The 26,067-nt window shown below is 39.2% G+C and overlaps 2 protein-coding genes and 1 long non-coding RNA gene across 8 annotated transcripts; 2 read left to right on the top strand and 1 right to left on the bottom strand.

Moving 5' to 3' along the window:
• Positions 1-454: 454 nt before the first annotated feature.
• Positions 455-21,594, top strand: usp19 (ubiquitin specific peptidase 19). Of its 6 annotated transcripts, none has more exons than XM_042750065.1 (26): positions 455-848; positions 2,349-2,680; positions 5,301-5,432; positions 5,697-5,833; positions 6,338-6,844; positions 6,934-7,246; positions 8,195-8,351; positions 8,432-8,503; positions 8,602-8,717; positions 11,544-11,761; positions 11,855-12,047; positions 12,135-12,268; positions 12,395-12,553; positions 12,865-12,975; positions 13,128-13,238; positions 13,363-13,464; positions 14,307-14,447; positions 14,544-14,662; positions 14,779-14,922; positions 15,107-15,420; positions 15,493-15,612; positions 15,690-15,906; positions 15,995-16,147; positions 16,369-16,535; positions 16,619-16,794; positions 17,604-20,332. In XM_042750065.1, the coding sequence occupies exons 2-26, from the start codon at positions 2,515-2,517 to the stop codon at positions 17,931-17,933; spliced, it is 4,509 nt and encodes a 1,502-aa protein (XP_042605999.1). In that variant the 5' UTR covers positions 455-848; positions 2,349-2,514; the 3' UTR covers positions 17,934-20,332. The 6 variants fall into 6 exon arrangements, with proteins under 6 accessions (XP_042605999.1, XP_042606002.1, XP_042606003.1 ...); XM_042750068.1 differs by lacking the exon at positions 17,604-20,332 and adding an exon at positions 20,537-21,594 and having other exon boundaries at positions 456-848; XM_042750069.1 differs by having other exon boundaries at positions 456-848; positions 17,664-20,332.
• On the bottom strand, positions 20,628-26,060 carry LOC122141833. The gene is made up of 3 exons (XR_006158128.1): positions 25,926-26,060; positions 24,643-24,785; positions 20,628-20,702 (listed from the first exon to the last, which is right to left on the bottom strand). It is a non-coding gene; the product is annotated as an uncharacterized LOC122141833 (long non-coding RNA).
• Positions 22,392-25,533, top strand: si:dkey-32e6.3. Its single transcript, XM_042750072.1, has 5 exons — positions 22,392-23,071; positions 23,734-24,128; positions 24,204-24,364; positions 24,439-24,571; positions 24,655-25,533. Exons 1-5 carry the CDS (start codon positions 22,813-22,815, stop codon positions 24,823-24,825), a joined length of 1,119 nt encoding a protein of 372 aa, XP_042606006.1. The 5' UTR covers positions 22,392-22,812; the 3' UTR covers positions 24,826-25,533.
• Positions 26,061-26,067: the final 7 nt, after the last annotated feature.

Genomic DNA, 26,067 nt, shown 5'->3' with positions numbered 1-26,067 from the left:
AGGACCAAATCAAACTTACTTAAAATGAAAGAAATTATATGACAGACCCAAACAATTTATTTACCAAACTTGGCATACATTAATGTTTTTGAAAGAAGTATGTTATGCTCACCAAATACAGTAAAAACAGTAATATTATGAAATATTATCACAACGTAAAAAGATGTAATTTATTTCTGTGACGGCAAAGCTGAATTTTCAGCATCATTATTGTCACATGATCCTTCAAACTCTTTATAATATGCTGATTTGATGCTCAAAAACATTGCTTATTACCGATGTTGAAAAAAGTTGTGCTGCTTAATATTATATTAGAAAACCACAGCTTGACTTGAACAGTTTTTGACGTTTTAATAACATCCAGCAGTATGTTTCAAATGTATTCTTTAACATTCACATATCAAATGCATTACGAAATCTCGCACCAAAAAAGTTTTACTCTGCGCGTGGTTGTGAACGCAGAGTGTCCGGAAGTAGACCGTGCGCGTGTTTGTGTGTGGAGCAGGTTGGCGTGGTCCCCGTCTCTACCCGGTTTGTTTTTGTTCTCTAACAAAGTGGGAGTCACAGAGCAGCGGTCGGCTCTCAAGTGGAGGAGGACGTCTTTGTTTTTGTTTAGAGTAGCTCGGTTTCTGTGTTAACACCACAGAATGGGTCCTAGTTAGGATTATTTTGGAGATAAAGAAGAATTAATTTTTAGCAGGCGAGCTGATGCGGCTCAGAGGCGATCGGCGGCCCGCTGCCGTGTGTGAAGCCTGGGGCTTAAGTTAAGCTGCAGTCGCCGCGGCGCCGCTGACGGAGGACAGGACACGCCGCTGCGACTCCTCAATACAGAAGAACGACGAAACAAAGTAAGAATTCATTTAAACAGCTGTTGTCTTATCCAGGTTTTGTACTATGCCTTCATCTGTCCTGTAGGTAATATAGCCCACATGAGTTTGTCAGTACCGCACCACCCGACCTCGCGGTGAAGTGTTTAGCTGGACAGCCGGCGCGGAGCGAGAGGCCTCGCGCTTCTGTTCCCTTTAATCAGCTCGCTCCGTACACAACACGGCGAACCGGCATCTCCTACAACCAGACAACAGAGTTAAGAAATGTCACAAATCGTACGAATGATATTTATTAGTATTAGACCAAAATTAATGTTAAGGGGCAGTTTGTTAGTGACATGGTTTGAGTTAAAGAGAACTTGAGTGTGGATGGACTCGAGTCAGACAGGCTAAGCTAGCCGGGTTAGCAGCCGCGGCGTTAGCGAGCAGTACGGGTTTATAAGATGATTGGTTTCCCTTGGGTTCAGTTTTCTCATTTGACAGCTGAAAAGGAAAGCAAAAGGAGATGTGAAGATGATTGAATTCAAAGATATTTGGTCTTTCTCCGTGTTCGTTTTGGATAATGACAGCGAAGTGTCTCGATAGTGACAGTAACCGTGGGTTTTGGAGGCTAGACGTTAAATGTTTAATAAAAAAAAGTGAAAGTGTAGTAGTGAAACTAGAAGGTTTGGTTGGACATTTGATTGTCCGAACACACTAGATTTTTAAAAAGAAAGGTCTCTGAAGATGATTTTGAATAACTCAAGAATGCAAGTCAATACAAAACGTTCTGTTATAATTATCTGATTACATAAAGTAGGATCCAAAAGTCTGAGACCACAATGAAAATATAGGTTTTCTTTAATTCTATCCGGAAATAAACAGTTTTCAAAACAATATAAATAAAAAGAATATCTTTATTTCGTATTTTATTGTGGTGTTTAAAAGTATTAATGTCAGCATGAAATTAAAATGCATGATTCATCTATATATATATGTTGCATTTGTTTGGAAAAAAAGACCTCATAATGTCATCTAAATGTCATAACTGGATCATCTCTCTAGTGATGTATATCAGACTTCTATAATCAGTGAATCTGTTTAAACCCCACCCCTCTACAACTGACTTAAAGCTTGAATTCATTTTTGAGTGAACGCCCGCATCTCAAAAAATCCAACTAAAAACAGATGGATAGAACATACATAGTTCAGCCCTTTTTTATGATCTGTCTTTAAGATCTGTCACTACTTCTGGTGTATCTTAAATCTGCTGTTTTAAAACACTAGGCATCTTACGTTTGTGTACACACTGCAGTAAAATAGGCTCAAATTATGAATCATTTGAAGTTAAAAAGAGTCTGTTTACAATATATCCTACATGATTTTCTGTGAAATGTGTCAACATTGACTTCAAACTGACCTAGTGTTGGGGAAAAATCTGTGAAAAAGTTGTGTAGTGTATTCCAGATTTTAGTAATATGTACTTTCACTCGACCAGAGTCTGTTTGTAATACATACGTTGCTGTTGTTTTCTGTTCACAGTCTCTCCCTCTGATTCTGTTCTGGGAGTGCTCTCACTTGAAACGCCGCCAAGATAGCTGGACCGAGCAGGAAACGGCACAGCTCAGTTCCAGACCCCTGTGGAAGCAGCTCCAGCAGCGGGAGCGAGGTAGGAGACAGCCGACCCATTAGCAGCAAGTGGCTGAAGATGGCCAGCAGCAGTACAGGCCCCAGTGAATCGGGCCGGAGGCGAGGTCAGAGAGGAACTGACGATGCGGTCAGCGCCAGTAAGAAGAAGCAGAAGGACAGAGCCAACCAGGAGAGCAAGGAGGCCAAGCAGGCCACCTCAGCCACCAGCTCAGAGACTAGAAAAGGTGAGGGGTGACTTAGTTTGTAATTACATTCAGGTCCTTTACCCCAATTCATTTTATCTCTTATCTTTTTGATTGTCCTTTCACATTGTCTTCCGTCAGGTGTTACTCTTGGAAATCAAGCTGTTGAGTCCTAGCTAGATATTTGATTCATATGCTTGGGGCAAAAGTATAGCATGGGATAAAACATTTACCGCAGTGATATCTAATGTAATATGAGCTGATAGGAAGCGTCTGTGGTGCAGTGTCCTGGCCCATAACTTGAGGTTAAAGTCAATAAAGGTATGGTGTAGTCCTTGTCCTATTTTCGTGTGCAGAGCTGGGCTGGTTTCCAATCTGTTACATAGTATGGTAAACAGGGAACTGGAAAGTTAACAGACGTTAACTGTGTGAAACAAGCTGAACTCGTGTAGTTGTTCTGTCATGCTAGTCAGTATTGATTTAGCTATGGCACTGTCTAATAAATTGGTTGTTGTTTGGCATAAGAAGCTGGTTTTGGTTGGTATGTGGCGAATCCAGTTTCATTTAGAATGACATTTATGATAATTATCTTTAGGTAATTATCTTTGAACAAAACAAGGAAGGAAAAACTAAATTAAAGTAAAACTACAACAATATGAGCTGAACTGGATGATGTGATCTCAGATGTTTTTATTTTATTTTATTTAGGCCTATATATTACTGATAGTTACTGTCATTTGTGTTAAAAGGATAGTTCTAAAGGATAGACCTAAAAATCTAAATTCTGTCATTTACTCACCTTCATGAAAGTCATCGACTGTTTACCTTCAATCTTCAAAATATTTTCTTTGGTGCTTGAGAAGAAGGAAACTTGGACAGGTTGAGGCTGTATAAATGATGACTGATGAACTGTCATTCTTGGGGGAACTATGCCTTTAAATAAGCCTTATTTTACATGTTGACCGTTTAAGTAAGACCATATGGATTGTTTATTTAGTTTGTTGTGGCTTTTTTTATCATCTAATGCTATCATGCACCTGGCATTCATGGTGAATTTTAGCATCTTAGCATACATGTGTCTATATATAGCAATGTCTTTTAGACTTAATTGAATATGCTTAAGTTGGCCAGTCTAGAGAGAGATGGATATTGCTTTATGACAGATACAGATTATTTTAGTTTTACTTTCAGATATGCAGAACCACTTTAATTTTTATTTCTGCTTTTAACACCACAATTAAATAAGGGTTAAGCAAAAAATTAAAACTTAAATTAAACTATTTTGTAACCTAAATGGTTTTGCACTAAATAAGATGCACATTTCTAACTTTAGAATGAATGAATGAATGCATCTTTTTCTTTTTCCCCCAAATGTTTTAGATCAAAATGTCACAATCATCCAGTGAAAATTGCAGACTTGACTCTAGTGATGTTTGCTAGGCTTCTCCGATCATTTAGTCCACTTAAACGGTGAATCCAGTGGATAGAAATAATTCCCTGTCCTGCATTTTTTCAGATGTATCTGATCTGTAAAATCGATTGCTACTTCTTTTATCACGACTTTGTTACTTTACCCTTAAAAATCATTAGGTGCATTTCTTCAGATATCCAACAAATTGATCAATTTTAAAAATGTATCAGTAGAACCAATATCATCATTGATATCCCCCATATCAGTAGCAGTCTATATATAGATCAGCATTTGACTGTGACTTTAACTTCACTGAACCAAAAGAAGGCTAATTCGAAAACACTGGCGTTGTCTCGTAATGCTTTCAGTTTACAATGATTGATGTTTGAAACACGTGACTATTAGCAAGTGTACATGAGTGTTTTGTTTGTTTAGTCCCTGTGTGCCAGCCTGTGTCTAGGGCTGTGCGCTTACTGCAAAACAGTGTTCTGCTGGGTGCTGAAGTGTTGTAATCTAAGCCTTTGAGTCTTTGCTTCAGTGAAGAAGGGCTTTGTCAAGGTCAGTGGCTCTGCCCAGCACATGCATGAGGAGACTTCCCTCAGAGTATTGCTCACACTCCCTTCATTTACTCGCTCCCCTCATTGCCCTCTCTATATGCATTTGATATGAGTGCGCCATTGTATTCCTCCTATCAAGGTGTCGTGTTTCGTCTCAGCCGAGCACCATTCCTACACGAACAGCGGGAGAAGCTCTGTTGAATCTCTGTAGTGCTGATTCCCGTCATGTAAGGGAGGTTAATGGGATACTGGCAGATGACATCACGTGGAATAGAAGCCCAGCTGTGGGGCGTGGCGACTTTTTGATGACCTTTTAGATCTGTGTGTCACAGCGAGAGAGAGTAACGGGACAGGACTGGCTGTCACTTGACCCTGAAGCCTGATCCGTAGAGATAAACGCACTCTCTTTCTCGCTCTTTCCTGCGCTCTCTGACCTGCTCGCTAACACGCACCTATGTTAAACGCAATAACAGAGTTGGGATTCCTGCTATGAGTGGCTATCAGATTGTGTAGCGTTATCATGAAATCAGGTTTGATTTTGCTCTTTTATTAGTTTGTGTTAATCCGTTGTGTATTATCTGTAGATAAATGTTCTTTTGTTTTCCCTCTGCTTATGAAATAATACATTCAATTGCGGTCATTTAATGTGTTTCTGACCGATCCAGCCTACAAGAATGTTCATTTGTCTGTGTAGATTTGTTTCTGGACTGGAAGCAGAATGCGCACGAGGTGATAGTGAGGCTGAACTGTGAAGATGCTGGGGTGCTGAGAGTGGAAGATATCGATTATGCCTTTTCTGATTCCGCCTGCCACATCCGCCTGCCGGGTAAGGACGTTATGTGTGCTTGTGTCTGATTTAATACATCTTGGTCTTTTGACAGAGGACCATGTGACACTGAAGACTGAAGTGCTGATCACAGCTTTGTCTCACTGGGATAAATTACATTTTAAAACATAATCAATACTGTTTGACAAACTTACTGTTCTTACTGTGTTTTTGATCATATAAATGCAGCCTTAGTGAGCAAATGAGTCGTCTTTCAAAGACATTTAAAAATCATCCTTTTTTTGTGTGTGTGTGTTTTCTCAGATGGCCGTGAATGGAGCTGTAATCTCCATGAAGAGATTGAAGCCTCCTGCAGTAAACTCCTTTATAAGGAGAAAACAAATGTTCTGCAGCTTGTCATGCACAAGAAGATCCCCCTCAACACATGGCCCACCTTTGCTGTAAGAGCACCTGCTCATTCGTTTCCACTCTTTTTCTCGAGCTGTCCATCTTCTTTTCAAGCTTCTTTTTATTTATTTTATTTTTTTTAATTTTTTTTTGTTGTTGAACAAAATCAGTTTTTATTGGGTAGACTCAGCTTCTATTATATAATCTTCTGAAAGATTTAAAAAGAAAATATTTGACCTATTTTATTGCTATTTCTTTTTGCGGGTGTTCTATTTTTTCACAGGCTAACTAAAAACACAATTACTAAAAATCTGGTTTATTTACACACATTTTCCAAAAAAAAAAATATACATCAAATGTTATGTCATATATTAAATATTACATTATATATTATATCATCACATTGGTCTGTGATTTAGATTTGGTTTGTAGTAAGCATATTGGTCTGTGAGAGAACGATATCAGAACTGTATAAGCAGCTTTGAGCATTCATAAATGTTCTCCTGATCAGAGATTCCTCAATAAAGCTTTATTTATTTATGTTCCTTATTGAACAGAACAAGAAAAAGACAGAAATAGTGAACATCCTTGGAGAGAATGGCAGCAACCACCACCGGTCAACCACAGGCCAGTCTGAAAAATCTGCCGAAATCATCGAAAAAATGCCCGCCGTGACCTCTGCTGAGCAGAAACGAGGTAAACCTGACCGAGGGTCGAAACGAGGGATGAAAGGCAAACAGGTGGAGGTCACTGAGAGCACAGGTGTGAAGGTAGCTGAGATTAAATCGAACGATAAAGCAGACCCGATCAGTGAGCCCAGCGCAAAGCGCACCACGCGACCCTCCAGAAACACAAAAGAGACCCCAATAGCTCCCTGCTCGATAAAGGACTCTCAATCCAAACCAGCAGTTGATGGAAAAACACATGTATTAGCCGGGAGCAGCGGTGCCTCGTCAACTAGCAATGCAGAAGACAACAGGGTTCAGATGCAGGTTAAAGGTCAAGGATGCCAGGCATCACCGAGAGAAAAAGAGCTGGACAGGAGGCCAAAAAGCAACGATCAGGTGAGACTAATAATTCACTTGAAATAGGAAATATAATGGTGGAAAATAGTCTCTCACATTCTGATGTCCACCCTTTGTGTTGTTTACAGGTTGAGGCAGATGAAAGTAAGACTGTTTCCTCAGTGTGTGAGCTGACGGTGGTGCAAGAGGAGAGTTCTCTTCCAATAAAAATGCAAACTGGAAAAATAACAACTGATGAGCGAGAAAACAGAACAGATTTAAAGAAGCCACAGGCTGATGCCCAGATCCCTAAAATGCTTCCATCTCCTGATTTGCTATCTGGGGGGCCTGTTTTAACACCCTCTAAGAGAGAGGAGTCACCTCAAAAGAGCTGCACAGAGGAGAAGAGAGATAAGTCCAAGGAGGATCCACATGGAGGGAGCCAAGAGGAGGATACAGAAGGTCAGTTAAGAACAATAGTGGTGGTATGTTAGAGTTATACTTTATTGTCCTTTGCAGGAAATTTGTCTTTGACTTAAAGGTGCAGTAATACAAAACAGCCACACACAAACCACTCAATTAGCATGTTAGAATACTTTCTGAAGGATCATGTGACACTAAAGACTGATATTATATTTTTTGTTTTTTGATCATATAAATGCAGCCTTAATGACCACAAGATAATTCTTTTAAAAAAACGTTTAAATATTCTTACTTTCCCAAAACTTTAAATGGTCGTGTATTTACTATAGAGAGTTTTTGTTATTGATTTGAACTGGTTCAATTAAAAGTACACATTTTAAGCATTCTGTAGATATAGTTCTCACATTTGTGAGGCAACACTGAATTTCCTTTCATTTTGTGATACTCTCCAATTCACAGAAACTGAGATGGCAGAAAGCGCATCTTGTTTTCTTTAGTTTGCAAAAGCACAACATTTTGTTGACATTGAGTTTACACAAATCAAAGTTGACCCTTTAAATTTTTGAATGATGTATTACTCTTATCTTAATGAGCAAAAATGTTGGCGTACTTTTTCCACTGTTATCAGGAAAAAATGCCAGTGATTGCGCCGGTGCCTCCCTGTCATGCAGAAAGCACGCTAATAGCTTCCACACTCCACACAAACACTTGGATATGTGCCTAATACTGCACATTTTTCTGGGTTAATGTTAGAGTAAATGGCCATGTGAAGTTACTACTACTAACATGTTTCAATTTCAAATGATAATCCATATTTGAGGTCGAATCTTTGAATTTCCTGTAATTAATTACCTCAAGGACCAGCCTTTAACGTTTTGTCTGTAACAAACATGGACCGTTTTTTTTGGTGACTGATAGGCTAATAAATTTTTATCCAACTAAGCCTCTTCTTACTATACTTTATTTCTCATGATTGATTTGTGTTAGATCCGGAGCCTATGGTGAACTTGAAGTTTGTGAAGAATGACTCGTATGAGAAAGGGACAGACCTGATGGTTGTTAATGTCTACATGAAAGAACTCTGCCGGCAGACATCCAGGGTGCTGTTCAGGGAACAAGACTTCACTCTTATCTTCCAGACCAGGTGAGAGAGTCATCCACACAGTGTCCAGAAATAAAGATTTCAACTCTTTCATTTACACAAATTGTTGAAACTGTCCACAGTGATCCAAACTTTTTGCGCCTTCATCCGGATTGCGGACCAAACACTGTCTTTAAATGGCAGGTTAAACTCAGGTAAGACTTTCTGATGGGCAACCTAATCTCTGTCGATCCACTGGTCAAGTGTGTGTTTCTGAGGATTTCTTCATTGGTCCCATCTGCTGATGTTTCAGGAATCTAATTCAGCCAGATCAGTCCAGCTATGCCTTCACTCCGTCCCGTATCGACATCACCCTGAAGAAAAGACACAGTCAGCGCTGGGGAGGTCTGGAGGCACCTGCCACACAAGGTCTGCTGCCTGGATTCTCTTTGCTTCTGAGCAGTATTTTTCAATTAAACACACAATCATGTCATGCACATAACGTATCGCACTGTTAGTTTAATTCAGAGCTTGCAGCACAGCAAAAATTGACACGGTGCGGAAACGATGTAAACAAAGCAGAGCTGCACTTATGAACACAACTTTAATATGTATTGTTCAGACGCAAAATTAAATTAAAATACCACGCTAACTTTTCTAAAGACAGTCAGTTTCCCTCAGCGATATATTCATATAAACTCCTACTCCAATTGTGTCACGATTTGTTTGGCATCTCAACCGATTTGAATCGTCACATATTTTAATCAGATTTTCAACTTGCTAGCCTTTTTTTTTAATATTTTTTTTTTTTCAATATTTTTTTTTTCATTTATTTTTTTTTTTAACACTGGTTTACTGCAATTCTATTTTTACACAGTACAGAATACAATCTTTCACAGACATGTTTAAACACAAGAAATAAAATCAACACATTATTCAGTGATTTTTACTTTTGCATTTACTTATATAAACAATTAAGCTACTTTTCTTACATTATAACAAACTTACCATTGTAAGTTGCCTGTGAAACACAGAAGACTTTAATAATATGCAGCACAGCAAAAACAGACACTGCACCAAAACAAAAACTGAAACGCTGCAGAAACGATATCGCACTGTTAGTTTAATTCAGAGCTTGCAGCACAGCAAAAATTGACACGGTGCGGAAACGATCTCTGCACTGCTGCAGATGCACCGCTCGTGGAACACACTGCCGGACCGCAACCGCGTGCAGTGAATGCTTTATTAATCTGTTAACATGAGCGCGGAAAAATTACGCACTGCATACGCACTGCAAATGGAGTACTGTGAACCTGGCATTATGTGTGCGCTATGAGTGTGCATGAGTCTACAGTCTCCAGGAGAGCGTGCAAGCGCTGAACGGTTAAACACTGGCAAGATTTAAAAAGTAATGCAATTTACAAACTTAAATGACTTTGTGACACTGCCTGGATTTTGTAAGTGACAATTCCTGTGTCAACTGTGCAGCGTGCAGCTCGCTTATAGACAGATGCGATTTGGTGATTTGAAGCCATTTGTGTATTTTGAGAAAGAAAGTGAGAGCATGCAGTGATTCACTCACGTTTTTTGTGCAATTACATCTCACACAAGGTTTTCAAATTAAATTCAAATTACTTTATTTATTGAAGAAATATGAACTGTTCCTCACCTTCAGCATTAGAATTATTTCACCCGCATGAGACAGAGACGGTGCTGCTGCATGTCGTGACAAACCTCTCACGGCAGCGTCATCAGCTTGAGATCGTTTTTTTTGAGATCTGCCTTTTTTGAGACAGCCGATCAAACATCCCAACATGATTATCGGCTGATAGTGAACCACTAGCCGATCAATCGGAGCTCCACTATCTGTATGAACAAAATGGTAAACTTTGACTAAAAGTGATTTTAAATGTTATAATAGTAATTTTGTAATGTCTGAGCATAAATCCATAAGCAAACCTGTGAACAGTACTGTTTTAGAATTGGGGTATGCCCCCAAGGGGGCGCAGCATGGAGTTCCCTAGAAGGGGAACTAAAATATTGTTTACTGTTTAAAAAAAGTGGTGGTCTAAAACTGTGGATTAATCACCAACTGGGTAAAAGTTTACTTCCAGAATGAACAATGTGGCATAGATGTGTTTGAAGTTCATTGTTAAAAAAACAAAACAAAAAAACAACAAACAGAGCAAACGGAAAAGAGAAAGTGCAATCTATATTATAGCTCTATAAATGAAGTATAATTTAATAGAGCCACAGAAAGACAATTGATATATTTATTTAAAACACAGTGTTGTGCTTTGAATACATATATATTTTGAGTTCACATTTTGAATATGTTATATGATGAGCATGTTTTTTGTTTTAAATTTAAATTCATTTGATATTTTAAAACTATGTGAATGGCTCTCTGTGGCGTGGCAGGATTTTCTGTTGGCTGCGTTTAAATCCCCATCTGAAGTTTTCCACTCTGTGCTGTGTGCAGCTTCACGGATTTAAAATAAACAACACAAGGTGTCCGTGATTTCCGCTTCTAGAGGCTACTCTCGCACTGTATAATGACAGCGGATCCTTCTCAGCCACTCCAGCAATGGACGCAACCTGGAAAACTATGGATTTTTGCAGATAGTTCCAGCAATCAACTACCACTGCCAGTTAATCTGCAAAACCAATCGATCGGTCAACCTCTACTATATAGCATTAGCTGCCTAAGCAGTGTGTCCATGACTAAGGTTTGGCTGAATAAGAACAGCTAGAACCTTGATCTTTTCAGAGAGCTCTGATGTGTGATAGGAGGCATGCACAAGATGGTTACTGTGGAAAGAGCAGGACTGTTTTTGTTTACATGTTGAAGTGAGGGCATGGTCAAGAAGAGGAATGTGACTCGAGGGAGTGATCCAGTAACTCAATACGAGTGCGAGACAGGGTCAAGCCAAATGTGCCAATGGGTTCTTGTGTTTGTGCCAGGCTCCTGACCCACACTGCTCCACATAGCCTTCTCTCGAATATAGCTGCCACTCCAATATTGCATTTTACTAGAGCTGTGACAGTCTATTTATATGTTGATATTAAGTTTTTAAATTTAATTTTACGATTTTAAATCGTAATAATATTTCACAATATTACTGTTTTTACAGCATTTTTTTATCAAATAAATGCAACCTTGGTGAGCATAATGGTTAATTATAGTAAGCATAATATTAGCAATGATATTTAGCTGCTAACCACAAGCTCTATTGTCATCTGTTTAAGGTGCAGTGGGGGGTGCCAAAGTTGCCGTGTCCTCCAGCCCTTCCACGCTCGAAAAGAGCCAGCCAGGAAGCAGCCAGCATGCACTTCCTGTTAAAGAAGAACCACGAGTGGGAGAGGAGAAAGCCAAACCCCCTCGGGCCCCAGAGGACTTGGGTCTGGATGCCGTGGCACCTCGTTCTGTCTCTGAACACATGTCCCTCAAACAGGAAACAACTGTTGCTACGGTAATAATACGTGCAATGTCAGTTTGTCACTTATGATGTGCCATAACTTGTCTCAGGACTCTGTTATTATGACATATCCTTGACTGTCCACAGCCCAAGCCCACCTGCATGGTGCAGCCCATGACTCACACTCCTCCAGCAGGCAGTGAGAGAGCTGAAGAAGTGGAGGAGAAGAAAGTGTGTCTCCCCGGCTTCACTGGACTGGTCAATCTGGGAAACACTTGCTTTATGAACAGTGTGATCCAGTCCCTCTCCAACACACGGGAGCTCAGGGATTATTTTCATGGTCAGTGGCATTTTAATTGATGAGAATTGCCTTTTTTTCATGTGGTTGTGTGTCCTACCCAGATGTTGTGGTGTTTGTTGTTTCCAGACCGTGGGTTTGAGTCTGAGATTAACTGTAATAATCCTTTGGGCACTGGTGGACGGCTGGCCATTAGCTTTGCTGTTCTGCTTCGAGCGTTGTGGAAGGGCACTCATCATGCATTTCAACCCTCCAAATTAAAGGTATCCATGCAGCAACAAAATCATGTTCTATATCCTACATCCTCCTATATCATGTCTTCTAGTTACCCATATGTAATTATGTAAGCAACCCATAATAACTGGGTGTTGTTTCATTTCTCTTCATAGGCTATAGTTGCCAGTAAGGCCAGTCAGTTTACAGGCTACGCGCAGCATGATGCTCAGGAGTTCATGGCTTTCTTACTGGATGGGCTGCATGAAGACCTGAACCGCATCCAAAACAAACCGTACACCGAGACCGTTGACTCAGACGGCCGTCAGGATGAAGTGCGCTCTTGTTTTTGTCTCAAAACATACTGCATACACCGCATCCTTGGATACAGAGCAGAGTGTGTTACTAATAAGCATGTCCAGTAGAGTCCAAAAGGCACACAGGCAAACTGACAAAGCATTATGATATAAAATGAAGAGGAAATGTTAAAGATTCTACACTTAAGTCATTAATCAAATATTTGAGACATTTGAGCAAGTAAATATATCTGAAAGTCATATAAATGAAAAAAATGTTGTGTGAAGTTGTCACAGGAGGCATTTCCTTGATAATCTTCTGAACGTTGCTCTTGTTTGTGGTTCGGTAGTTTGTTGCAGAAGAGGCGTGGCAGAGGCATAAAATGAGGAACGATTCCTTCATTGTTGACCTCTTTCAGGGCCAGTACAAGTCAAAGCTGGTGTGTCCCGTGTGTTCTAAGGTAATACATCAAGAGCTATGATTCAAATTCATGAAGTCAGTAAAAACAGTAAATATTGTATCACTTTAAATGGTGTTGGGGAGATAATTATGATTTTCTGTGTCTCTTATAAATATGGTTGTTGGAGTTTTCTCATCTTTTTTTCTTTTCAGGTTTCCATAACCTTTGACCCCTTCTTGTATTTGCCTGTCCCCCTACCTCAAAAGCAGAAGGTGCTGACTGTTTTCTATTTCGCTAAAGATCCCCACAAGAAACCAGTCAAGGTACACAGCACAACTTTCTGAAGTTCCTAAGCAAGCCTGTTCACAAAGGGCTCAGTCTTTTCAACTTTATTTAGATGGAAATTCTTATTTATTAATATTTGACCAAAACTTTTTGCTTGTGTAGTTTTTGGTCAGTGTGAGTAAAGTCAACTCGAGCACGACTGAAGTACTGGAGTCAATATCTCGCAGTGTGAGGAATAAACCAGAGAACCTGAGGCTGGCAGAGGTATGATGGTCCTGTTCTGAACACTTCATCTGCTTGTATTTGATCTATGTTTTATAGCAAATATATATATTTGGAAATGGAATTGGAAAGTATGCTGATGAGTATGGCTGTTCAGTTATGGCCAAAATCATAATTCTCAATTTTTTATTTTTTTATTTTTTTTAACAGTAGTCATAATTTATTTGAGGTGTTTTTGTTGTTGTTGTTGTTTTGTTTTATATTTGCAGTGGATATAATATTGTAGAGCTACTTAAAAATCCAAAACCTATATATTTAACATTTTGTAAACCATGTTCAACATATTACAGTGGCAAAAACTGTAAAGGAAATTTGAATGTTTCTCCCAAATATTTCCCAAATAAAAATGTTATTGTATTATTTCAGTTTAGGTTAAAATACTAGGGACATGTTTTTAAATCTACATCCCAGAAGAGAGTCCAAGGAATAAATAAAGACCAAACAGCATTTTATTATATTGCTTATTGGAAAGTGCATTTATTTTTAAACTAATGTTTATCAAATCAAAAGATTTAACCTAGGCTTTCCAGTTCCAGTAGAAATTTTTTACATTGCTTATGTCAGAATTTGTCTTTTCATAAAAATATCCTTTAAATATAGGCAATATTTTGTAGAACTGTTTTTCTACTATTCAGAGTTAAAAACTTTGTTAATATCTTGTGTGCCATTTTTCCCAAAAGTAACCTTGAAAAATGGAATGCGGCACAATAACAGTTTAACTTTTTTGTATAGATTTCATAATTTTTGTAAGCCAAGATCACAGTTGAAAATAAAATGTGATTAATCAACCAGCTCTACTGATGTGCCCTAATATTTTCTCTCAGGTGGTGAAGAACAGGTTCCACAGAATCTTCTCACCGTCTCAATCTTTGGACATGGTCACGTCCAGTGAACTGCTCTTCTGCTTTGAGGTGTTGTCAAAAGATCTTGCCAAAGAGAGAGTGGTGTTGCTGAAGGTCCAACAGGTATACCTTTTCCATCCCTCTTATTAGTTTTCTAGGTTTTGAGGATTTTCTTGCTGTGATATAATGCATTGATTGTGTCTTTGTGTTGATCTTCAGAGACCTCAAGTTCCAAGCATCCCAATCACAAAGTGCGCTGGCTGCATGAAGCCTCCTGCCTCTGACGACGAGAAGCTCAAACGATGTACTCGCTGTTACCGTGTTGGCTACTGCAATCAGTAAGTTTCCATATGTTCATTACAAGCATGTGTTGTGCTGGCATCTCAGATCAGAATTAGGATTTAGAGACTTTGCCTTGAGAAGTTGGTGTTAACTTTCTTTCTTCTAATTACAGGGCCTGCCAGAAGAACCACTGGCCCAATCACAAGACCATGTGCCGGCCCAGTGTGGAAAATATTGGACTGCCGTTTTTAATTAGCGTGCCTGAGTCTAGGCTGACTTACACCCGTCTGACACAGCTCCTGGAAGCCTACTCTAGGTATAAGAGTAGCCTAGATTATGAATTATTTACCCATTTTGGTAATTGCGCAGCTTTAGAAGATGGTAACAAGTAACAATTTTAGGTGGTTTTGATCAAATAGATTGGGGTATGCTAACATAAAAAGTAAAATCTTTTAACCGGGAACCAGCAGCACTCTGTAACCCTTTAATTCTGTGTGCAGGTACTCTGTCAATGTGTTCCAGCCACCTTTCCAGTCCGGTCGGATGTCTCCTGAAGCAAGCCTGTCCCGTGTTGACCTGAGTGTCTCAGAGTGTCAGGAGCAAGAGGAGGAGCCGTCATCTGCAGGAGAAGTGGAAAGCCAGGCTGAGCAGGGTGACTGTGGCACAACACCACAAAAAGAGACGGTGTCTGTTATCTCCGCAGCAGGTGGGGACACTCTTTCCAGTGACTCGGGCTGCTGTGAGCTCGCCACCAGCTCCCAAGATTCTTTGGTGGAGAAAGAAACATCATGTGAAAAGGCTATTAAACCAGAAGGTAAGTTGGTGTAAAGCTCTTTACTAAAGTTTTTGTTTGTTGTGGAGCAATAATCCATTGCTGCTTGTTCAGTTGTAGCTGTAGTGACCGGGTATCAGCAACCGTCTGAGTCAGCGACTGGAAGTACGTCTCAATTCTACATCACACTTCTGGACTCAAGCCAAAAGGAGGACAGAAAACTTGAGGACAAAGGTCAGTCAGAGGGTTTTGGTTGGAAGTGTTGCTCGTGTAGGAGCAGCATGTCTTCATCATCCTGGTGCCACCTACAGGTGATGCGGTACTGGAGCTGCCTGATGACTGCACGCTGGAGCTGGTGTGGAAGAACAACGAGAAGCAGAAGGAATATGTGCTGGTGCGCTCTAAAGAGCTGGAGTTTGATGAGGACCCTGGCTCGGCTACGGAGACATCCAGGGCAGGACACTTCACCTTAGAGCAGTGCCTGAACCTCTTTACCAAACCTGAGGTGCTGGCCCCTGAAGAGGCATGGTACGGACAGATGTGTCTGTTTCAGTGTGTTTACTGACATCATTAATGTGATTGGACCACACCTATATCTTCTCTTGTTGTGGTTCAGGTATTGTCCTAAGTGTCAGCAGCACAGGGAAGCCTCTAAACAATTGCTGCTTTGGCGTCTTCCCAACGTGCTCATCATCCAGCTCAAGCGCTTCTCGTTTAGGAGCTTCATATGGAGGGACAAGATTAATGATATGGTTGACTTCCCAGTCAGGTACACTGAACTATACTTGGTCTCACTGGCTGTCACTAGCACAAGATTTAAAAAGGTTTTTAGGGGTCTGCTGCTGTAAAAAAATAATCCTGATAGTTTAGGTGGATCTTAATAGCAGTATGAATTGTGAACTTGCCATTTAGCTATGGTTTTGTTTATTAACCATGTTTTGGATTGACCGTATAATGGATGCTTTACTTGGATTGTTCTGTCCTCATCAGAAACCTGGACCTGAGTAAGTTCTGTATTGGTCATAAGGGTGACATCCAGCAGCCCCCCATCTATGATCTCTATGCTGTGATCAACCATTATGGCGGCATGATCGGAGGACACTACACGGCCTACGCTCGTCTTCCCAGCGACAAGAACAGCCAGCGCAGTGACGTTGGTACGAGTGAGCTCTTCTAGATCAGTAACCTCTCACCCAGCTGTGTTGTGAAAGATCTCACTGTCTGTCACTTGCTATTTCAGGCTGGCGTTTGTTTGATGACAGCACAGTGACAACGGTGGAAGAGAGTCAGGTGGTTACGCGTTACGCCTACGTGCTGTTCTACCGCCGCAGGAACTCTCCAGTAGAAAGGCCGTCTCACTTTCTGGGGCCCCTTGGTGCCGAATCCTCTGCTGCAACCGGCAGTGCTGCCAGTCAGGTGAGCTCAGCACCTTCTCATGTCACTACTGCAGTTTCATCTTAGTGGAGCAGCTATAAACTCGTCCATTAAAATTGTAAGGGATTGGGTAACGTTCCTGATGGATTCTCAACATTTTTCTCCATCATTCATTTTTTTTATGAGCTGTCTTTCAGAAATGTTCAGACAACATCAGCTGATTATAATTTAATTAGCTGTGTCATGAGAGATTATGTTCGCTCAGATGTTATGGAGTATAATCACCTTGTGATATCTATCAGTGACAAGACTAATAGATGAATCACAAAGCATCATGGGCATTGAGAGTCGATTTGATGAATTGTGTTAGAATCTCCTGACTTCTTTTGGATTATTTCTCTTCGTTCATGACTTTTGTAAGTCTCAAAAGGTCAAAATATACACCAATGACGTTTGCATCTTGGTTTCAATAATTCTAACAAGATGTTTCTTCACATCTTTTGTTCTCGGCTCAGTTGAAAGTGATTCAGTAACATCTGGATCTTTAAAAGATTAGATGATGCTTGTGAACAAAGTTAAACATTTTGGTACTTTTGAGGGAATATTTTACATCGGTGATCCATCCTTAAAGTTCAAGCTCTGATTTATGGGTCCAAGGAAACATTTTGCCTTTAATTCAGTAGATATATCAGTCACAGGCTGTGTACATCGATTCAAAAGCTATGATTTGACAATGAAATGCTACTTCTGGACAGGAAGAGACCTCTTATGGTCCTTCTGTATGCTTTTTTGCTTACCCATCCACCTGAGTGTGTGTGTGAAACTTGAGCAGTGAGCTCTCTAATACTCAGTGTGGAATGAAGAGGCAAGGCCCTTTCCCAGAAGCTGACACAGGTTTCCGCCAATCGCAGGCGTCTCTGATATGGCAGGAACTGGAGGAGGATGAGGAGGGGCAGCGAGAGGCCTCTTTTCGGAGCCTGTTCCGCCCCGGTCTGCGTGGAAGAAGAGCCAGGACGAGGCCGGAGGAAGAAGAGGAGGGCAGGGGAGGGCATTCTCACCGCATCTCAGATTACTCTGACGGCGAGCGTCTGAGATATTTCATCATGGGCACTGTGGCGGCAGTCCTAGCCTTGCTGTTCAACCTCATCTATCCTTTGTTATACTGGTCCAACTGGGTTTAATTTACTAGTCACCGCAGCTGCAGACCCTCAGCAGAAACTGAAGATTTGCACTTTGCATTTTATTTTGCATTGTACTGTTAGTCATCAATCTGCTCTTGGCAACTTCAATGTTATATAGCTTGGGAGTCACACAGCTGAAATATATCCATGCTAGTCAGGATTGTTTTTTTTTATGTAGTAGTAATGTCCAGAATATTTCATAAACACTCAGGAAGAATGTCTCGCATAAATATAAATGTACTTAGTATATGCATTTAATGGTAGACATATACCCAGAGCAGTTAGGAGGACACCACCTGTTAAGCCAGACTTGAGATTTTATTTTAGCTGTATGACCAATCAATAAATCAAAACGTAGATATATTGGGATCCTAAAAAAAATCCAAAAATGAAAATTCAGATAATTTATTTACTGTCATGTTGTTCCAGTCCTCTATGACTTTCTTCTTCAGCGCATAAAAGAAGATATTTTGAAGAATTTTGGTAACAAAAGTTTCCATTCCCATTGGATTTTTTTGGCTCATACAGTGGGAACCAAAGCCAAATGATCTTCTTTTATGTTCATACAGGATTGGAAGGACATGGGAGTGAGTATATGGTGAGACAACTTATTTTTGGTGGACTATCTCTAACATTTGCCAGTCAGCACTGTGTATCAGCTGTATGTTTTAAATAGAACTTGAATGATTCTAAAAACAGCAAAATTATGATAAAGTCTGCGATGACTCTGTCTCTGTAGGTGTATTATGTCAGATTTAATTTCAACATGAATTCAGAGTTTACTCTAGTTAATATATTAGTGTTGGTTTCTGGTCTTATCACGAAGAAGACCCAGGGAAAAAAGTGTGGGTGTGTGTGTTTTTGTTCTTGTTTTTTTGTTTGTTTTTTTAAATCTCAATGTGTTTTTTATTTCAGCTGATGAAAATAACGTTAATCAAAGGCTAGATTTTGTGCATTGTTCATTCTGACCCCATTCTGTAACACCCACTTTTTGCCATCAGTGAAATCAGGTTCTGTCTTGGAATGTGCTTTTTTTCTTGTTTATGTCATATTATAGAAGTAAAATGAGCTGTGTATGCCATTTCATGTTGACTTTAAATCTAGATTGGTAGAGTCCTAATCTTTGTTGTTGGCTAAGTCTTGCTACTTCATTTCATGGTTACATGGTCATGTTGTTTTTTTTAGTTAGTTTTGTTGATTTTATTTACTCATTTAAACCACTAAATTAATTTCTTCTGTCTTAATGAATTTTTGCCAAACATTGTCAGTAGTCTGGCATGATTTAAGATGGTTTAACCCTCTGGTGTTCTTTGTTTAGGAGTATCACTCATGGTCTTTGCCATCAAAAGAAAACGAAAATGTTTTTTTTTTTTCTTTTTTTTTTTTTTTTTACAGTTAAATCAATGTATTTATATTTTTTCATTTACTGTTTTGTATTTTGAGGGAATTCTATGATACTAGTTAATATTTATGCAATAATTTTGTGTTTTGCACTCTTGATGTTTCAGAGTGACACCCCTTTATTGCTATGTACTTATTTTCAGCATCAAGGCTGATTTGTAGAATCTGCATCCAAAAACTTCTGTATTTTTGCCTGTTACCTGTTCATTTCATTGGCGATCATTTTTGACCACAAAGGCCACAAGTGTGACTCCTTTTTTTTTTTTAGTCCCATGAAGGTCACCAAGTTTTGTACCATTCCGATGAAGATACAATTCTTTAAAATTCAAAACATAAAATTATTAGGTCAGAAGTGACCAAAGAACACCAGAGGGCTAACAATAACCTATTTGTGATCAGCGAGGCAGATCAGCCCAGTACTGTACTTCTGTACCCAACAAGGGAAACCTGTGAGATCTTTCCCCTCTACTTTGCACCATTGATTTAAAGCCTAGTTGCACATTTTGTAAATTGAGATGAGATCCACATATTGTAAAATGAATGGTACTCAGTTTTTGGGTATGTGGCAGTTCCAACCGTCTCAGGGATGCTGGTGGGCTATAACGATTGATGTGTCCGTCCACACTACAAGACCTAAAACACTCGGCTTCTGTGAATGCCTCAGCTCTGGACACCATGACTGAAAAAATACCACCAGATTGTTATTGTACCTCATTAAGGTCATAGGTCAGGATAAGGTGTTTGAAATGTTACTGATTCAAATGAAAAGGTACATCTTTGGGCACAGGACTGCATTATGCATGTATGTTATCATTTAGGCAGTAATTGAATATTTTTGGATAAGTGATTTGTATTTAAATATCTTCAAATGAGAAAATATATTTATTTATGATGCTGCACAAAATGTCCCAGCAATAATTGAGACCACTTTAAATGCTGCTCAATTGTAATAGTTCCTGTATCACGCTCTTCATAAACAATAAATAATTCAAGATGAACCTGTCTTATAATCACTCATTTGAATTAGTTGAATACTTAAACTCTTTGCTTGTGTGTGTGTGTGTGTGTGTGTGTGTGTGTTAATGAGTGTGTGTGTGTGTTAAGGTATTTATAATGAATAAACAAATTAACAGTTGGCGTTCATGACTCCATTCAGAAGATGCCTAAAGTTTCTCCCTTTATAACGGTGGTTTATTTTACAGGCTTCTAGCCAGACACTGTTTGGGACAGACCTGGACCCAGACGGACAGCCTCAGTTGAGCACGGAAGTGACCTCTGACATGTTTGCACACTCTGGAGAATGTGCCGCCCCGTCCTACAGCAGCATGGAGGAGGTGGATTGAAACTTGACCCAGTCAGGGAGACTTGCTTCCTCGAAAAAATGAAAAATAGACATTACTACTCACAAGTGGATCTAGCATTGCAAAGGTGCTTAATTTCTTTTTATTTACATTTGCAATGCAGGCAAAAAGTCTCCAACACAAAGACTGTTTGGAAACGGCCGATTAAAGATGACACGCAGTAAAGTGATGCTTAAAGACTAATCCACATTTACAAATAGTTCTGTAATTGCACACATTGAAATACACTGTTACAAGAGGAAGCTCCAAGTTTTTTTTTTATATATATATATATATATGTCCATGTAAGCATTTTAACACCTAGAAATTATTCTATTCACAGTTTCACACAGTAGGTTTCTAATACATTGTTTATCTTGCTTGTATTTACACGAGGTGTTACTTTGGTAAAATCAGTCGTTGACTGTGATCAACATGGTTTGGATGCACAGAAGAGTTTGTTCTCACTGAAATGTCGCCTGGCCAGATGTGTTTGAGGTGTTGTGTAAAAAAAAAATGTTTTGCAGGTGTTGTAGGTGAAGTTTTAAGTGCGGGCAAGGCAGATTGTTAGGTTTTTTTATTACACTCAGGCCATTTCTCAACTTGATGTCCTGTTCTTTCTTTCTCAGACAATCCTTTCTCAGAATGAAAATCTTTTGTTTTACTTTGTCTGATCCTGTGGAAATACAAAAGCTTGATTGACTGAGATGCATGTTGACCTACAATAGCCCTATAGTACCGTGTATCATATATCTCTTTGTTTTTCTAAGTTTTGAGTGGATTGTCCCATTTCCCCATTCCTTGGTTTTGCGTTGGACTACATAGCAAGCAGGAACTGGGGATTTGATCGTAAGAATGCTGCTGTGAATAAAACAAATGGTTAATATAAATAAAAGCCTTTTTTGCATAACAACCTTAAATTTTACAGTTGTATATGCATATTTATTTGTCAAGTTTCACAAGTTTGGAGAGTAAAATATTGTAACAAGCAGGTGGACCTCATGAAAACTTCGTTTCTAACCAAAATCTAAACAAGTCATATTTTGCAAAAAGTATGAAACGTCGGCTGTTGAATGAATGGGAAAGTCTGTAACAAAGCAATGTCATATACAGAGCACAAAAAATGCATACATACACTCATGGAGAAAGACAGAGATCTTAAAATATAATAATGGTATATGCTGTTAAGCTTGATACTAGTATTTTTCTTACAAACATGCAACTTTTCACTTCAGTCGTGTGGTTTATTTATAGATTATTGTATATATTATTCACTTCAGTCATGTGGTTTATTGTAGATTACGGTTTTAGACAGCTGTTTGGACTCTCATTCTGACGGCACCCATTCACTGCAGAGGATCCATTGGTGAGCTAGTAATGTAATTCTACATTTTTCCGGTGAAGAAACAAATTTCTTTGCACAGTGACGGCTTTTGTGTGTTGTTTAACACAATATTTGATGGCTATGTTGCATTTATTTTGTATTATTTATTATGGAAATATTTTCCTATGGATAAGCTCTAGAGAAATAAATTATTGGTTAGACTCTATTGACTAGCCACTTTAAACTCCCGACAACGAGGTTATGCATGATTTCAATAAAAAAAATATATTTAATATGGGCGCTTCATTTCACCATATTAAGTGGACGAATATAAACATACAAAATAAATATATTATGCCTATGGCAATATTTACCAGTGTAACGATGAAGGTCAAGGTCAGTTGTTCATAGTCGCTGGGAGGAGAAGGAAGGCAGCAGTAGGTGGCGCTCTCACCGCATTACAGCGCTGCAGCCCCGCTCTTTCTCGCGGTATTTGACGCTGACAAGGAAGTCATGCTGTCATTCTAAAAGCCGGGTTTAGAGCGCAGCTGGTTTTAGGCAAACGTTCTTTTTTTTTGAACGAATGCAGCCAACGATTGTTTCTGTACAAATAGAGCGTGAGAGCATCACGTGTCAGGCTGTTTTTCCACTGATTGAGATGTGTGTCATCCGCATAGGTCACATGGAATCTGGACGGATTCACCAGACATTCATCGCCAGAGATATTCATCCTCGTTTACACTTAAGTATATTTGTTTAGTGTATATATAAAGAACTAGTTCTAAATATATCCTCCAGTAAACATTGTAGCACTATGTATAACTCGGAGAGGATCCCCGAAACAAGTATCGATCAGAACCAAACTAATGGATGCAGAAGTGATGTGAACTCTGACGGGACAGATCAATATAAAGACCCCACTGATTCAGTCCCAAGTGGACCTTCCAGAAGAATCGTTCTTCACTTTGATCTCAACAACACAATCCTCGTATCTGACGCAGTCACAAGACAAGGAACTGTAGCTGCTCTTGAATACTTTCTGTCCACGGTGACCTGGGGGCGCGTGAAAAAAGGTAAGACCACTTATCTAACTTAGGGGTTTTCAGCTTCTACAGACCAGAAACCCTCAAGCCAGCTTTCAGACAACAGGCAAACCAGGGACTCTAGCATTCTCTATTCTATTTCTTTCTACTTGTTTAATTTTTATTTATTATTTAAAAAAGTACCCTCTAATGCTAGTATTCTATCTACTTGCTTTTTCTATTCTTTCTACTTGTTTTCTTTTTATTTATTATTTAAAAAAGTACCCTCTAATGCTAGTATTCTATCTACTTGGTTTCTTTTTAATTATTTTTTTTAACTCAATTTTATATGAGTTTATCTATCTATCTATCTATCTATCTATCTATCTATATATATATATATATATATGATCACAATTTGTAGAAAATTGTGTGTGTGTGTGTGTTATTTAATTCAATTTATATACTTATATAAAACTATAAAATAGAGTTCAGTGCATTATGTTTGTAGAAATGTGTTTGTGTAAAATATAGGACATTTTTATATTTATATTAAATATAACTAAATGCTATGCACCGCCTTATGCTCAAATAGAGTGTTAATTTTTAAGTGTTTACTCTTAATATTATAGTACATACAGTGGCTGTTTTGTATCATGACTCAAACGCCTTTACCCAGCATCACGTCACGTGGTTCTTCTCAATGTTCTCAGGTAAATGGGAGTGGTTGTCAGAAGCACCATCTCTCCTCCCGCCTTGTGAGGGCGCCATCACGTACTACTCTCAGTTTGGCCGAGTGGCAGGCTTCACCACCGTAGGTCCAGGCCGACGGTTCCGTAAGGTCCTGGAGGAACATCTAGAGCTACTGCGATGGCCGTCTGACTTGCCTGCAGATAAAGAGCTGTCTGTTAAGGGAGAAGATGGGAAGCTGTATCACTGGATCCTCCCTTCCTTCTTCCAGATGCTGCAGGACTTGGCTTCACAGGGTTTGGAGTTCTCCATCCTGTTCCGTACATTCGGCTCAGATCTGCCCCGTGTTCTGAATGCTGTCAGGCGTGCTGTAGAGCAGGGCTCACATCCGCTGTTCCCCAACCTCCCGGCTCTGAAGGTATTTGATGTGGAAAAGTAGGTTTTGTGTTGTCCCAGATAAACCGAGCCCCATTCAGACTTTCTCCTCTCACAGCTGAGGGTGAACGTGACCGCCGGACACATCAAGTGCAGCAGTAAGGGCGCAACACTGATTCGTGGAGAAGACCACGTGTCCACAAGGGATGGAGAGCAGCAGGTTTACCAGTACCTGAGCAGTGCTGAGGGTCTGGGTGGCTTCCAAGACAACTTTGACTGGTGAGGAACCACTTATGGAGCTGAAAATAATGTAATTGTATTGTTTATCATTATCAAGTTTTTGTTTTAAATAGGTGGGCACAGAATACATACTCCATCTTAGGAGGAAAACCACTCTGGATTGACCCTTTTGACCACAAAGTTCAGCATATCTTCATTGATGACAACATTCGGCAAAACGATGAGGACACTATTGTCCATCCTAAGGTATTGGATGTATGTTTTCTCTTCTCCAGATTGACCGCCCCTTATGTTTTACTTCTCCACTGATCACTCACCTATTTCTGCAGGTGTTTCTGGACCCTGAGGGCTGTCAGACTCGAACAGCCTCCACATCAGAGCTGTATGATCTGTGTCTGGTACAGAACAACCTGCTGAAGGCCATTTCTGAGCCTGGATATTTCACTCGACGCATCCAGATCTGCATGGAGAATTATGAGGGGAACATCCAAAAGGGATAGCCAAATTAATCTCAAGTCATACAGGGAAACACAAATTATGCATAAACACAATCCTTTGGTATGTGCATATATGTGGAAAAACCATGTGTGTAATTCTCTGCTACAATCATAGATCGGCATCCTTTCTTTACCTAATGAAGGATCTTGCAATCCATAAAAAACATATATACATTACCATCATAATCAAGGGTCAGATTGGGCCCCTGAAGATGTAACAATCATAAACATCACATGCCATAGTATATGTAGATGTTATTAAGGTCATAAGCATTGGCAGCTGCTTCATAGATCTATTTTGTTATATGCACATATAAATCGAGGATGGGAGATGATTCTACCAACAGTATTCTCAGGAACATCGAGTAGTTTTTTAGTGCTATTTATTTTTTGATGCATTTAAAACAAGTTGAATAACAAAACACTCGAATTTGTAGACATATTTTTTGAAGAAGAGTTTTTCCCCGTTTTTGAAACCATTTCCTCTCACCATCATTGGAGGATGCTCTACTGAAGCTTGTCATTGCACAGTTACTGCTTTTAGTGTGTATTGTTATTTAATGCGTTATGTATAATGGCTGTTTTGGAATAGGTTATTTTGTTGTATGATTTATTGTGGTAGTCTTTCATTTGGAGAGAGTCGCAAAAATAAATTATTTGGACTTTATCTTTTGGAATGTATCTTTTTAGTTAAATATATTTTAAACGAAAGTGGTTGGTCTTACCTCTTTTCTCATTTACATCCTATCCTATGTTATAAGATCAGTGGGGATAGTGAATAGTTACTAACATTTGCTAAACAAAAACAAAGCTACTCTGACGTCAGCTGTTTATATATATATATATATATATAGATAGATAGATAGATAGATAGATAGATAGATAGATAGATAGATAGATAGATAACTGCTGTAACATGGCTGAGTTTTTGTACGTAATTCATACACATGTAAACGAATATGTGAATCGGACTTGTGTTTATATAAAACAACTTTCAGAATCATTTTTTCGGACTGACAAACGTAATTACAACAATTACAAAAACTGACAAATGTTCTGTAAACGTAATTACTATGCTACAACAAACATCGCTTCTATCTTACCTTATTTCAGATACAAGATTTGTAATATAGGCATTCAATTTGGGTATATAATGGGTACATATTCACATAGTAGATAAATATGAATCATATGCATATATCACAACATTTCTATGGAGTTGTTAGGCACTGGGTAGTACGGAGA

This window comes from Cyprinus carpio, chromosome B23, assembly GCF_018340385.1.
Source record: "Cyprinus carpio isolate SPL01 chromosome B23, ASM1834038v1, whole genome shotgun sequence".
Taxonomy (NCBI): domain Eukaryota; kingdom Metazoa; phylum Chordata; class Actinopteri; order Cypriniformes; family Cyprinidae; genus Cyprinus; species Cyprinus carpio.
The sequence above is the reverse complement of the archived record's forward strand: the minus strand, read 5'-3'. Positions and strand labels throughout refer to the sequence as shown.

Bases quoted from the DNA above. Each gene is read 5' to 3' on its own strand.
- usp19 (XM_042750064.1), top strand. From the start codon at position 2,515: ATGGCCAGCAGCAGTACAGGCCCCAGTGAATCGGGCCGGAGGCGAGGT. The intron at 5,433-5,696 runs GTAAGGACGTTA...GTGTTTTCTCAG, and splicing joins CTGCCACATCCGCCTGCCGG to ATGGCCGTGAATGGAGCTGT. The intron at 12,269-12,394 runs GTATCCATGCAG...TTCTCTTCATAG, and splicing joins TTCAACCCTCCAAATTAAAG to GCTATAGTTGCCAGTAAGGC.
- si:dkey-32e6.3 (XM_042750072.1), top strand. From the start codon at position 22,813: ATGTATAACTCGGAGAGGATCCCCGAAACAAGTATCGATCAGAACCAA. The intron at 23,072-23,733 runs GTAAGACCACTT...CAATGTTCTCAG, and splicing joins CTGGGGGCGCGTGAAAAAAG to GTAAATGGGAGTGGTTGTCA. The intron at 24,572-24,654 runs GTATTGGATGTA...CTATTTCTGCAG, and splicing joins ACACTATTGTCCATCCTAAG to GTGTTTCTGGACCCTGAGGG.